The sequence below is a fragment of the Molothrus ater genome, chromosome 8 (assembly GCF_012460135.2).
Source record: "Molothrus ater isolate BHLD 08-10-18 breed brown headed cowbird chromosome 8, BPBGC_Mater_1.1, whole genome shotgun sequence".
NCBI lineage: Eukaryota > Metazoa > Chordata > Aves > Passeriformes > Icteridae > Molothrus > Molothrus ater.
This window is the reverse complement of record NC_050485.2, coordinates 31,885,945-31,899,545: the sequence shown is the minus strand read 5'-3', so window position 1 is coordinate 31,899,545 and position 13,601 is coordinate 31,885,945. Positions and strand designations below refer to the sequence as shown.

The 13,601-nt window shown below is 40.2% G+C and overlaps 1 protein-coding gene across 3 annotated transcripts; it reads right to left on the bottom strand.

Moving 5' to 3' along the window:
- Positions 1 to 965: 965 nt before the first annotated feature.
- Positions 966 to 13,265, bottom strand: BUB3 (BUB3 mitotic checkpoint protein). Of its 3 annotated transcripts, XM_036386140.2 has the most exons (9): positions 13,223 to 13,265; positions 12,905 to 13,022; positions 10,554 to 10,748; positions 9,967 to 10,036; positions 8,819 to 8,970; positions 5,921 to 6,079; positions 4,445 to 4,622; positions 3,300 to 3,516; positions 966 to 1,312 (listed from the first exon to the last, which is right to left on the bottom strand). In XM_036386140.2, exons 2-9 carry the CDS (start codon positions 12,911 to 12,913, stop codon positions 1,303 to 1,305), a joined length of 990 nt encoding a protein of 329 aa, XP_036242033.1. In that variant the 5' UTR covers positions 12,914 to 13,022; positions 13,223 to 13,265; the 3' UTR covers positions 966 to 1,302. The 3 variants fall into 3 exon arrangements, with proteins under 3 accessions (XP_036242033.1, XP_036242034.1, XP_054371636.1); XM_036386141.2 differs by lacking the exon at positions 13,223 to 13,265 and having other exon boundaries at positions 12,905 to 13,101; XM_054515661.1 differs by lacking the exons at positions 966 to 1,312; positions 13,223 to 13,265 and having other exon boundaries at positions 3,296 to 3,516; positions 12,905 to 13,105.
- Positions 13,266 to 13,601: the final 336 nt, after the last annotated feature.

Below are 13,601 nucleotides of genomic sequence, written 5' to 3'. Positions count from 1 at the left end.
GGACACATCCTCACTTCTTTTTTCCACAAGCTTATTATTGCTTTGCTAGTCACTGTGACAGAAACCTTTAGCTCCCATGACTGGGCTCCATTTGGCCTTCTTTAGCAAAGCTAAAATTCTAAATTCTAAAAATACTAGAACACCTGAACACCAAGGAGCTATGACTTCCTAAGGTGACATCAAAAATTCAACCTCTGCCCAACACCAGCCATGTAACCCTCACTGCAAAAAAAGCCAATTAAAACTGCAAGGAACAGGGGTGGTGCACAACCACCAGAACAGAGGCTGGAGACCTTGTGGTGAGGACATTATTCATATTTAACTCAGGAAGATGTTCATTTTTTCCAAACCTATCAGAACCAGTTTCTATTACCAAAGAATTCACATCTAGCTCGTGACAAACTACAAAATATTCCATATACAACTCATTTAGCATGTCTACCTGGTAAGAGCTCAAGTTTGTCACATATCTGCACACACAGAGCTGTTTCCTCTCCATCACCACCTTCTCTGCAACGATCTGGTACCATTCCTGTTGTCAGCAAGTTTGTTTTCCTACAGGTAATAAAGTGCTCCCACTGGCTACACAGGCACTGATAGAAGAGAAGAAGTTGGAAGCAAAGAATGAATCCAATCTCCAATCCAAAATACCCCCAGCTCAATCACCTTCCTCAAGCCTCAGATTTTCTGTCCCTCCTTACTATTCACTGTAAAATAAATATTTAAGTACTAACACCTGATACAAGCTACCAGGAGAACAGTCTGAGTTTGCTCTGCAAACAGAATTGAGTGAGACAGTTTTTAATGGTAACACTCAAAAGAAAGAAATTCTTTTTATTTCCCAGTTCATCTCACTGGAAAAAGATTAAAGATTCAGAAATTTTTCCATCAGGAAGGTCCAGAACTCAATAACTCCTTGGTCTCAACATTTGTTTCAAAATCAGTAAAGGCTGCTACACAAAGTATTTATTTTCAAAAAATCTATAGATATTTATTGAACAAATAAGAAAGCAGTGGAATTTTTCATAATCAGATACTACAAAATATCTACATTTTTAAAAGGTTATCTACAGGACTGAAATAATTCAGCTCCAGACAGCAGATAAAGAAAATAGTTTCACTAACATTATAAGCAGGCAAGGAATGACAGATTTAGACAAACTACAATAAACAAACAAACAAACATTTCTTAATTAAAAACAAGAGGAGTACAAAGATTGTTCTTCTCACTTCACTTGTTTCAGTGGAGCCTTGTTAGGAGCAGGTGAGCATCTCTTGTAGAGAAGGAGTAGCAGCAGTAGTCTAAGTGGACCTGCAATAAACAAACTCTATTTTAGGAAGAATATTAGAGCAATCATTAGCAGGTAGAACATTCACCATCCTAGGAAAGCAGAAAGCCAGCTTTCACTTGTACCAAGACACAGAATAAAGGAGTTTAACAATGAAAAAGTGATCTTTATATAACATGGCACCATCTTGATGCACTAAGAATGCACTGTGCAGAAACACTGTGACTCAAATTAACATGCAAAGAGATCCCTATGAAGCTGCCATTAGTCTTCTGTCCTAAGTAACTTATTTTTAGAATAAACCAGAGATGACTCACACTACTGAACCACTAAAATGTACCCATCATTCTTAGTGCCCTAAGGTTGGCACAAGCAACTTGTAAATGTCAGAAAAGCATATAAACCTCGTTAATGTTTTCAGAAATTCATTTAAAGATAGAAACAGGTCCAAAAAGATGCCTGTCTAAATGCATTGCAATTACGTTACAATTATTTTCCAAATACACAGATATGCTCTGTCTTTTCTCAGCTCATTACTGACTCAAACAATTTGCCCTTCTGGGATCAATTGTTTGCTAATAAATAATTGTTTACAGTCACAAAATGATATTAAGGAGTATTCTTATTAGTTTTCCTTCTACAGCCTAATAAGATTCCAAACTAGCTGATTCCCAAGAGTCTAACCTTAACCTTGCTGTGTTTAACAGCCCAGGAAATGATGAACCATCTGTTTCAGAAAATAATGGAGGGCCAAGAGGAAATATTGTTTAATTGTAGATTAACCTCCTTGTACAGCAGAATGAAGCATCTACAGAATTAGCAACTCTAACTAGCAATGAATAAAAAAACCCTGAAAGTCATTCTTACTATTAGAAAACCAACAGCAGCAAGTATCAACTTTGAAAAACACAACAAAACAAACCAACTCATAAATGTATGTAACAAGTACAATCTGATTTTTTAAAAAATAATTATCATATTTGATTTTTCCACTTGAGGAACTCCCAGAAATAAATACTCAAATAGTTCTGGCTTTACTTTTCTAGGAGTATCAAAATTACTTTAAAACAAATATCTCCAAGTGAGAGATGTGGAAGTTATACAGTAATAAATATCTTATCATTTTAGGTATAAAACAGCTGCTCCAAAGCAACAGACAAGTCATTTAAGGGAGTGGAGGAAAAGATCTTGAGGTTTTAAACTCAAAAAATTTGATCATTTATGTATCTGTTTTCACAGCCACTTTTAATAATGGAGACAACCTGATAAGGTGTAAGACAGATTGAGTACTAGAAGAGAAAAAACCTAGCAGTGATAAAGCACAGGAATTTGAAAATAAAGCCAACTGCTCCTGTGCCTCCATCATTAAGGGCAGCACAATTCTGCACTGGGATGGCAATTTTTCTATGTAACATTGATGCCAAAGCAAGCTGAACAGGAATTTTTACCTCCATCAATCAGTTTGCCTCCCTTTGACAGCAACAACGACAGAGAAGTGTGTTATCAAAGGGCTGCAGCAAACTCCAACACGCAGGAACTGAGAGAGCTTTCCCTTGATTTCACACAACCTTCCTAGAACAGAATCTAAATTCACTGCTCACTCTGACAGCTGGGTGCACACTCAGTGTGACAGATTGCCTTCATTCCAAGTTTTACATATCCAAACACGGTAACATTTACTCCAATAAATTATTCTTGAATTCTTCACTCAATTCCTGAAGCAATGAGCTCGCAATAACTCTACAGCTTCATATAATAGCACCTATTGAAAGAGGATAAGAGTTTGACATTCTTCTCCCACTAAACAACCAGGCACAATTTTATCCATCAGCCGTCTATCAACCTACGGATATTGAAAGCTTGGGCGAAGGCGATACCATCAAACCCAGCCCTACTGTCAAGCTGCGCTATCTCCTACCATCAATAATACTATGCATGAATTTAGGAAAATTAATAAATCTTGGGGTGGAGGCCGGGAGAGCCTCAAGCGCAGGTGAAGCGCACACTCACTTGGGCTTTGTCTCTGCGTCGGTGACCTGGCGGATGTAGATGCCGTCCTCGGGGTGCTCGATGTCGTCCATCTCGTACATGTAGGAGGAGGCGATGGCCAGCGTGGTGCCGTCGTTGCTGAAGGCCAGCGAGGCGATGCTGGTGGGGTAACGGTGGAACTGGCACAGCCTCTTCTTGTTGAAGGGGTCCCAGATGTTCACAAAGCCGTCCGAGCCGCCTGCCAGGCAGGGTTCCAAAAAGAAGTTATAATTGAGGGAAAGAATAAAACTGAAGAGAAAAAGAAAAAGGCAACTACTCGTAATTACTTTGTCAGGAAAAACAGAGGGTTGATTCATGCGGTAAAGAGCACAATGAGCATTTCCCAAACTCCCTGTTAAAGCAGTTAACTGGAGAAAAGACTGCAATACAGTTTTATCTCACAGCACTCTAAATTCTAAGGAAGTGGTAAGGCAGAAAAAAATTTCCTAAGAGACATTCTCACTGCATCATAGTTTTAAGCTGACAGTGAGATTTGTGATTACGTCTGAAGCTGACAGTGAGAATTGTAATTACATCTGCATGTCATGGAGATACTTTATGAAAAATCCTTTCATTAGGATCTTTTCTCCTGAGAAGCTGAAGCTTCAGCTTCTCCATGTTTTGCTGCTTTGGAATGTGGAGAATTGTTTACCCAGCATGTGAAATTGTTTTTACTTGATGACCAATGCCAGCCACCTGTGTGTCGAGGCTGTGAGCAGTCACAAGATTCCATTCCATTCTCTTCTATTCCTTGCAAGCCTTCTGATGAAATCCTCTCCTCTATTCTTTTAGACTAGTTTTAATATATCATTCTCTTTTAATATAATATATATCATAAAATAATAAATCAGCCTTGTGAAACATGGGGTCAAGATTCTCATCTCTTCCCTCATCCTGGGACTCCTGTGAACACCACCACATCTGCAGGTCCAAACACAAGCTTGTGTTTGGGGGAAAAAATATTAAGAGTTAAGCATTCTCCCTACATCAAATAATTTTAAAACCCTGCTTATGGCATGAATACAAGTTAAATGCTTAAAAAGTCAGGGCAAATGAAGTAAAGGCTGATCTGTTTACAGCAAAACTAAAGGAATTGAGGCAAGTGTTACAAAGAATTGAGTATTTACCTGTAGCAAACGTGTTGTGGACATTATGGAAAGAAATGGCATTAACTGGATAAATCTGCTCGATGTTGTTCTCCTTCAAACGGTGACATTTGAATGCATATTTCTTCTTCTGGATTTCTGGGCTTGGATCCAAATATTCCACAGCTACACGACCTTCAATAGAGCTTAAAACATAACCCTAACAAGAAAAAAAAAATTGGAGCTACATGTTTTAGAAGTTTACAATTAGAGAAAAGACTGCAGCACAATTTTATTTCATAGCCTTCTAAATTCTAGCAAAGTGGTAAGGCTTAGAAAAAAGCTTTCTAAGAGAGATTCTCATTGCATCATAGTTTAGAGCTGACAATGAGACTTGCAATTACTTCTGCAGGTCGAAAAACAAGCTTGTCTTTGGGGAAAAAAATTTCAAGAGATAAGAACACCTTGCATTTGCTCACCTATCCCCCACGGCCTAAACATCTGAAATATGAGAGATACTCACAGGACTATTTAGTTCCAGAATTACATTACATTAAAATTAGTTCAGAGCTTTATACTAACAACTAAACACTCAAGCTGAAATAGTATTTTCAGTGAAACTTGATTACAAGTTGTGTTCACTTATCCAGTTAATTACAGTCCTGACTTGGAGCAACCTGAGATGCTTTTATTATCACTTTCGAGTTAAGTCCATAATAGATCTTTTCAGAAATAGGATTGCAATGATATCTAGCTGTAACAAGGCTCTTTAAAATCCATCATACAATACAATCTGGAAGATCAGCTTGTTTTACTATAACTAGAACTGAAAATGGACAAAGCATTCATGCCAGTTCAAGAACAAGTAACTAGGTCTTGCAATTCCTGTACTATCACTCTGTACAGGGGAAAATTCCCTTACAAATTAGTTTGGCAGAGAAAGCCAATCTTCTTGCTTTCCTTGAAAAAAGAAATGCCACAGACACACCACGTTAACTTGCACAGAACAGCTGCAGGAGCACCTGAATTGTACAATTCCCCCTGGATAATGGATCCAGGGTTCTGCCAGTGCATGCCACAGACTCAAGAGAGAAAAAAAAGAAAAACATATAAATGACATTCATGCAGTTTTAATCCTGCCCCTGTTCACAGACTGTTCAAGAACCCTGGGTTACAATACATAAAAGCTGCTTAGGAACCACCAATTCTGGCTTTCTCTCTTCTACTGCAACTGGGGAGGGGAAGGATGTGTTTTTTTTTTTAATTACATGTCTCCTTTTTAGAAATAACCTGTTTAATGAATCACAATGCTGACAAATCTGACAAACACAATATGCTGGTAAGTCAGTAGCAAACATTGCTAAGCTGCATTAAAAGAACTAATGTACCCCAGGAAGCCTCCCCCCTCCAAAGTTTGATTACAAAACACACCCCCACTGAAAAATGAACTTGAAAATAAAGCCCCATTTTCCTGAAGAATATTGAGCAGAAATGAGAGTGCTGCCACTGCTGCCATACCTGTTTGTTGGGGAATGCTCTGATGCAGCGGGTCTGGTATTTCAGGCTGGATTCCCTTCGCTGCTGAACGTATCCCATGTTCCTCAAATCCCACACCAGCACCCTCCGGCCTGCTGTCCCCACAATCAGCCTGTCCCCAGACACAGAGAGGGTGTAGACCTTCCAAAAGAATATTTACAGGATTTAACACTGATATTAGCCTAGAAACCCCCTGCTCTTTGGACAGAATAAGCTGTCAGCAATGAGCACTAACACAACTGGTGAGATCTGCCATGGAATGCTCAGCGACAGAATTCCCTTCAGCTTTCATTTAGAACCCAAATTTGGGATAAGCAGCAGCAATGTGCAGCTGGTTAGTGAGAACACCCTGATGTAGCATTCAAAAGCTCAAAAACTATTCCAGGCATTAAATTTACCAAAATGAATGGCAAAAGAAAAACCCATACAAAGGAACAGGAGGGGAAGTGCTGGATATTGGAATTAATCTTGGCTTGGTTTTGCATTCCCACTGTCAGTTCACGATCCTGCAATTTAGTCCTACAAAGCCACATCACACATTTTCTTCTCTGTTTTCCTCCACCTGGTAAGCAAGTATTTTTCTTTATAAACTGAATATTTTGGGTTGAGCTTCATGTTAATAAAATAGATTGCCAAGAGATCATTAAAAAAAACTACATTAGTTTGTGTACTTTAATAAAACAAAGTGAATTTGAAGAAAGCAATATGCTTGACATATTTAAAAAATAAGATAATGGCTTGGAATTTTAACTCTACCCCAAAACTTGGCTCAGTGGGAAATTTTGGCTTATCAGATTTCATATGAAAATATTTAGTGCATGAATTGTTGTTTCCAGCTATTGCTCGGGATGCAGTTCATCTGGTAATGTGTAAAAAAAAACAAAAAACAAAAAAACAACAAAACAAAAATACAAGGAAAAGGGAAGATGTTTAGTCAAAAAAAGCCTGTGCTATGGAATGAACTCCAAGTTGTTGCTACATAAGCAGATGGAATCCAGCTACCTACACTGCCACTGAGCTGCTAACAAGAGCAAACTATGGCAATGAGCTTTTCCCAGTGATCAAATGCAGCCAAACACACAGGAAACAGATCCTGGGTACTGCTGAGATGAGGAATTAGAAGTGTAAGAGATCTGCTACCCTGCCACAGGGAATCAGTTTGCTTTTGGCATGTGCTTGGATGATTTCATTTGGTTTCACTTTGTGGTTCTCTGATGAAGCCCAAATCTGCTTGGTTCTGGTAAGACTGCATTGAAACATCACATACAAGTTTTCTCCTCATTTGCTACAAACACATTTTCAAAAAGTTAATTTCTAATAAAAAGCTAAGCAGACAGGTGTGTATGTATACATACAGATAAAAAAGCTTTCTTTAACCAATCCTCGTCCACCCAGCATACTTTCTTCTCTAAAACATGATTATTGAACTCTCTAAGACTGAGATTTTAAGATGGGAAAAGTCTTAAATATTCACACAGGAGTTGCCCAAAATTTCTGATGATCCCAATTACTCCTAAAAAAGGTATGAAAACTTTGAGCCAACAGTAGTCACACATTTTAACAGGATAGTTTTTTGTTATTGATGTAAAAATCGGTCCAGAAATATTCATAAACACTATATAAAATATGTTTGTGTACATATAAGGAAACAAAGGCATAAAGAACATCAAATATCTTAAATCTTCTTCACAAACCTGATGTCACACCTGTACAGTGAGTGTTCTTTCTCCACCACACAGCCATAAATCAAATGAAACCGTTGTCATGCAGTGGAGTAGGTGTACACATTCATCAAAGGCAGCATTAAAAGAATGACATAATGAACCTTGCTGAACCAATAAGCAGCTTGATTCACTGTGCCTGTCCATTATATGATATTCTGTCAGCAATTTATCACAGTTCTTTACATGCTACATACATCTATAAATCAAAACTAGAAATAATGCAATTACTTTATTCTGCACAAAGGTCTGGCCAGAAGTAGATCCAGCTCTGCTGGAACAAAAGTAAGAGCTGTTTAGGGGCAAAGGGAAGGTAATGATGGCTCATAATTAGGACTTGACAATAGGATGTCACAGAGCTAAATGAAATTTTTAAAAGGTACAGGCAAAAAAAATAAAAACTCATATGTAAAATTATCCAGCAAGCCAACCTGTGTTTAGGAGTCTGTGAAAAAAAAACCCAGGAATTTTTGTTAATTCTTTCAGTGACACTGCTGTAAGCAGCAGGAGAAGTTAGCACATCATATGGCCATTAGAAAAAGCTGAAAACATCATTCCATTTTATCTTATTTCTCTGAGTCTCCCATTATCTCAGAGGATTTCAGCTTTAGGGGAATATTCAAATTTACTAGACATTAATACAAAACAGGAAAATCACAAAACAAGCAATTCTGTTCAATTTTTTGAACACAAGTAAAAATCAAAAATATTGTTTCAGGCAACATAAAAGATCTCCTACAGAGATATTTTTTCTGTGCACATTCCAAAACAATCAGACCTTAGGACTGCCAGGGTCTGATATACTTAAAATCTTAACATTTAAGGAAATCAACTGTGCATTTTACAATGAAGCCAAGATGCTTGGTTTGCCTTCAAATTTATTTTAAATTTTAAGAAAGTGGTCCAGCACAAGCACCAAGAATTGAGGAACACTGAGGAAAGCTCAAAGCTCTCACCAAAAATAGCAATATATTCTGAATCCCAATCGTGTAAAATGCTACACTTCCACCCAGTTTAAAAAACATTAAATATAACTTCACAAACTCAGCTCAAAGCTTCACAAATTCAGCTCACATCTCACAAATTCAGCCCAAGGCAGTGTCCTTGTGGTGTTCCAGTCCCAGGGTGCATTATTTAACGCCTGGAGTGCAGCACTCACCTTTTCAGGCTGGGAGAAGGTTCCTGCATTGCAGGGAGTTCTGGGATCCCAGAGTTTGACAGTTTGATCCCAGCTGCCAGTCACCATGACATTCACTTCTGGGCAATACTCCACACACCTGATAGGAGCATCGTGGGCACCAACAAGGTTTTCTGTAAGAAAACACAATATTTTGTAATGTTACTGTTTACTACAAACAGAATGTGTGAAATAAAGGATAAAAAAAGAACACAACTGCAGCACAAGCATTTCCTGACATTCTACAGGTGCATTTCTATGCCAGAAGTCCCTGCAAGAATAGTTCAGCCTTCAGAAGCATAACTTTTGCAAAGATCAGGATTGTTACATTTAAATTTATGTCTCTTGAGCTTAGGATTAAAGAATTTTAGGCAGTCACTGAGATTTTTACAGGTATAAGGCATCAACTGGTATCACACTGACAAACACACTAACACAGAAAGCAGCTTAAGCTTGTGTACATCAATAATATGACAAAAGAAAGCAATGACTATTACACCTTAATAAAAATATTAAAACACTTGGAGAAAGTCAGGCATGGCAGAATTATTTGAGTTTTTTAGTACCATTACTGCACACACTGATTTGTGAAGCCCTGGCTATTGGCAGGTGGTTGAAATCTGCTTTTCTCTTTAACACTAAAAATACACAAAAAAGTGAGACAAACCAGTTCCATATTTTGCACCAATGAGGCAATGGAACTGATACTTTCAAGCAGTGTTTTCTTAGAAAAAAACTGTAATACAAGGCCATGCTTGACAAAAGCAAAAGCTCCATGTATCCTCTGCCATGAAAGATCATTCTAAATACATCCTAACTACAAACCTCTGAAAAACAACATGCTCAGCTTTAGTTCAGCTTGGCTACTTCCTCCTAACTGAGCCTCTGTAGCCTATGGCAGGGCAGTATTATCATCAGAAAACCAATTCAAGGCACCCTGCAAGCAGCCACCAAACCTTCTGGCAATGCCAAATTCTTCCAGGTTTTTAGGTGGTCCTGATTAGGGTCACTGGTTATTCTGCAGATACTTCAATATCCCCCAGCTAAAGAACCTGAAGAATACTCTGTGCATGTAAGTACATAAATCTGAAGCTCAGCTGCTGACAGCATTTAGAATTCAATCTGCTCACCTTGGTCCGTGTTTAAGTCGTGCATTTTCAGTTGCTGATCCAGCCCCCCACTCCAGGCATGGGTAGGATCCTATAAAGCAATAAAATTTACCTTATTAAGTTTCCATGGCTGCTCTGCATCCAGCATCCTAAACTCATAGGACACAGGACTTACTTTCAAGAGTTTTGGGAAGATAGGAATTAAGACACAAATGTTAAGGTGTGACCCAGATGTAAACAGACTGAAGCTTTACAAAATGTTTAGGTGCTTTGAGTGATACAAATTTCTTTAGTTTAGAAGTAAACAAAATAAATTTTAAAAAGGCAGATTCAGGCTAGACCAAATAATTTCCATTTCTTCCTATTTTAAATGACTGCCAACCTAAGTCCCATCTAGTTGCAGGATAATGCTAAAACTGATTTAGAAGGGAGATACCATTTGAGAACCTGAGTGTTGATCCACAGGACAGCATCAGCCACATGACAAAACATTCAGTGAAAAAAAGCACAAGTAGACCCCCTCTTTAATTTCAGGGACTGACAATTTCTCATACTTTGGGCACTCTAGAGCTGTAAACTAATAATTTAAAAAGCCCTCCCACACTTACATAAAAAGCACAGTCCAGGACAGCTCCTGAATGCTGATATTTGAGTCTCATGGTGTTGGCAGGGACATCATAGAGCCGCACAGTTGTGTCCCAGGATGAAACCAGCAGAAACTGAGATGTGTTTGGACTAAACTTCACTGATGAAATGCCATCATCTGGAGTTTGGTTGAGCTTGAACTCGTTTGATCCTGTCATCTGCAGACAATAAGGCACAGATGCAATTTTAATGACGACAAGAACACAGGCCTAGCAAGGGAACAAGACTGAGCCCTCTGAAAGGCAGCCCAAAGCAGACCTGAAAACTTCACTCGATTTTACACAGAACAGGTTCAGAACACCCAAATTTCTCCAAACTCTAAAATTCAAGATGCCAATCCCTGTCCCAAACCTCAATAAATGCCTTTCTCTACAGAGAGCTTTTAAATATCAAATGCCACACGAATGAACAACACAAAAATATTATGATCATTATTATATTCTATAAGATTAGATATTGTTACTTATAAAAGCATTTCCCTCACGCTGATGAGTGTGTGGCTGTGATTTTTGAAGTATTTATAAGTTATTGTGAACCTCAAGAAGATACTTTAAAGAACATGTATTAGCAGAAAGTGGATTTGAAAACTCCCAAAAGTGTTGGTTTGCTCCTGGATTGGTATGACTGCCACACATTCCCAAGAATTGCAACTGCATCATCTTTTATGTAGCTTTGGGCACTGTGCAACTTTCAGACCTTTAGGTTTCCACAAGTGCTGTGAAATATGTGCAACAAAAAGCTTTAAGATTGTTTTTCCTTCTCTCTTAGAAACCAAAGAGCAGGTAAAGAAAGGAAAGTTTTTGTTTTGTGAAGTTCTGAAATGTGGAGTGACCACAGAACTGGGCTGTGACCAGGAAAAAACATCAACAACTCAAAGAGCAGTGACTCTAAAGGCAAATGCAGCACTCCCAATCCAGGACCAGTTTGCTGAAACCTTCCAAGGACAGCAGGAGTTACAAACTGCAAATTTCAGCAGGAAAACAGTTCAGGCCTTACAAACACTCTGAAAGAAAAAAGTGCTGGTTACACATCCACAAAACAACCAACAAAACAACCACAGCCTCTTTTCAAGGTTTCTCAAGGCCTTCTCAGCACATTTACCTTCTGCTAAAGGGGCAGAGCAGTGAATTAACTCAGATTTTCTGTAACACTGTTACAGAATTTGTATGTACAACTGCAAAAGTAAGAACATAAATCAGGAATAAATCACCTCTGAGAATAAATCAGGAGACAAGGAGCAGATGAACCAAGGGCAAGGTGCAAATTTAGGGCACAGTGGTTCCAGTTCAGTGCTTGTCAGCAGCTAAACAATCATCAGGTTGTGTAAGAAAGTGAGGAACACATATTCCTACACTGGAGAGATTTCCTGAGTGGGAGCTTTGCTCTCTAAGACACCCTTCAAAAAAACACAAAAAACCACCCACTGTGTAAAAATAAAGTGCTATTTCTGCTACTGAAGCATGAAGTGAAAGGGAAAAAACCTTTTAATAGTAGAGAAGCTTCTTTCTGAGCCCCTTTTTTAGCCCTGCTTTGGGAACACTTGGGAAAAGAGAGGCTTGAGGTTCTGCCACACATCTTTCCATGGGAATGTTACTTGGAATTCATCAGCACTTGCTGAGGATGTTTCAGATGCAGGTCCAGAGACACAAAACCCAAAGGAATTCAGAACAACTGAGAAAATTAAATTGCACCAGCTTGTTACTGTGCTTTTACTTAGACCAGAAAACTCAAACAAAACATGAGATTTGAGGCACAAGTTACTGTATTATTTGAGGCCTGGAACAAGTTATTGACCAGCCCAAAAGCAACTCCAGGAGGCAAAGCTACTCACACAAGAAACCTGGAAGGATGTCCCACAGATATTTTTAATCCAGAACAATGTTCATAATATCAGAATTTAAGTATATTCTGCCTCTTACACACGGTAAAAAAAAAAATCAGACCCAGAGCTCCACATTTTCACAAAAACATAACCAGGATTCCAAACCAAAGTTCTGTGCCCACTTCAAACAATAAAGTCCTGGTAAAATGTTGAGAAAAAAAACTTTTAAATATTACAGAGCAAGCACATGCTGCTGAAATGGAGATTCTGAGTTAACCACGGGTTTCAGTTTGGCAAAAAAATAGGAAAAAAAAAAAACAAAAAAAAAAAAGAATTTTTAGTGAGCAAGCAAGAAACCTGTGCTTTTATAGCTTCTCTTGGCACAGGTGCCACTCCGGTGGACGGAGGAGCTGAACAAAGCAGAACGCTCCGGTGAGAGCCTCCGCACTCCCCTCCCGCGCTTTTATTCATAAAACACGAAACTCAAAGTACCGTTTTCATGCTGAACGAGCTCCTCCCGCTGCTCCACGGGCCGCCAAGGAAAAGCTTTCGGAGTCAGGGCAGCGCCGAGGCCTCGGTCCCTGTGAGGAGCGCCGGGATGAGGAAAACGCTGCGGGGAGGGAAGACAGTGAGGGAAGGGCCTGGCAACCAGGCAGGGAGGGCGTCGCACCGGGAAACGAACGCGCGGCCGGGAGGAAGGGTTCGGCCGTGCCCAGGGTCCCGGATTCCCAACCCCAAACCCTCAATCCCAACCCCGAACCCCCAGTCCCGAATTCCCGGTCCTGGTCCCGGTCCCAGTCCCGGCCTCACCTCAGCCGCTGCCGCCACCCGCGCGCGCGCGCACTGCCGCCCGCCCCCCGCGATTGGCCGGTTCGAACGCGCGTGGCGCTGCGTCCCCGACGTGCGCCGCGAGCCCGCCGCGGGGCATGCCGGGAGCTGTAGTTCGCCGCTGCCTCGGCAGTGGCGGCGTGAGGGGGTCGGTGCCTTCTCCCCGGCCCGGCCCGGCTGATAACGGAGGGGCCAGGGAGGTGCCCCCGGGAGAACCGCACGGAAAGAGAGGCTGCTGCTGGGCTCCAGCGGTGCTAAGGGATAAAACCCGAAATACGAGTTATTACCCCTAAAAATAGAGTCCGAAAGGCGGAGCGACGGAGCGGGGCCGTGTTCCCCAGCCTGGCTGCCGCTGCCCCGG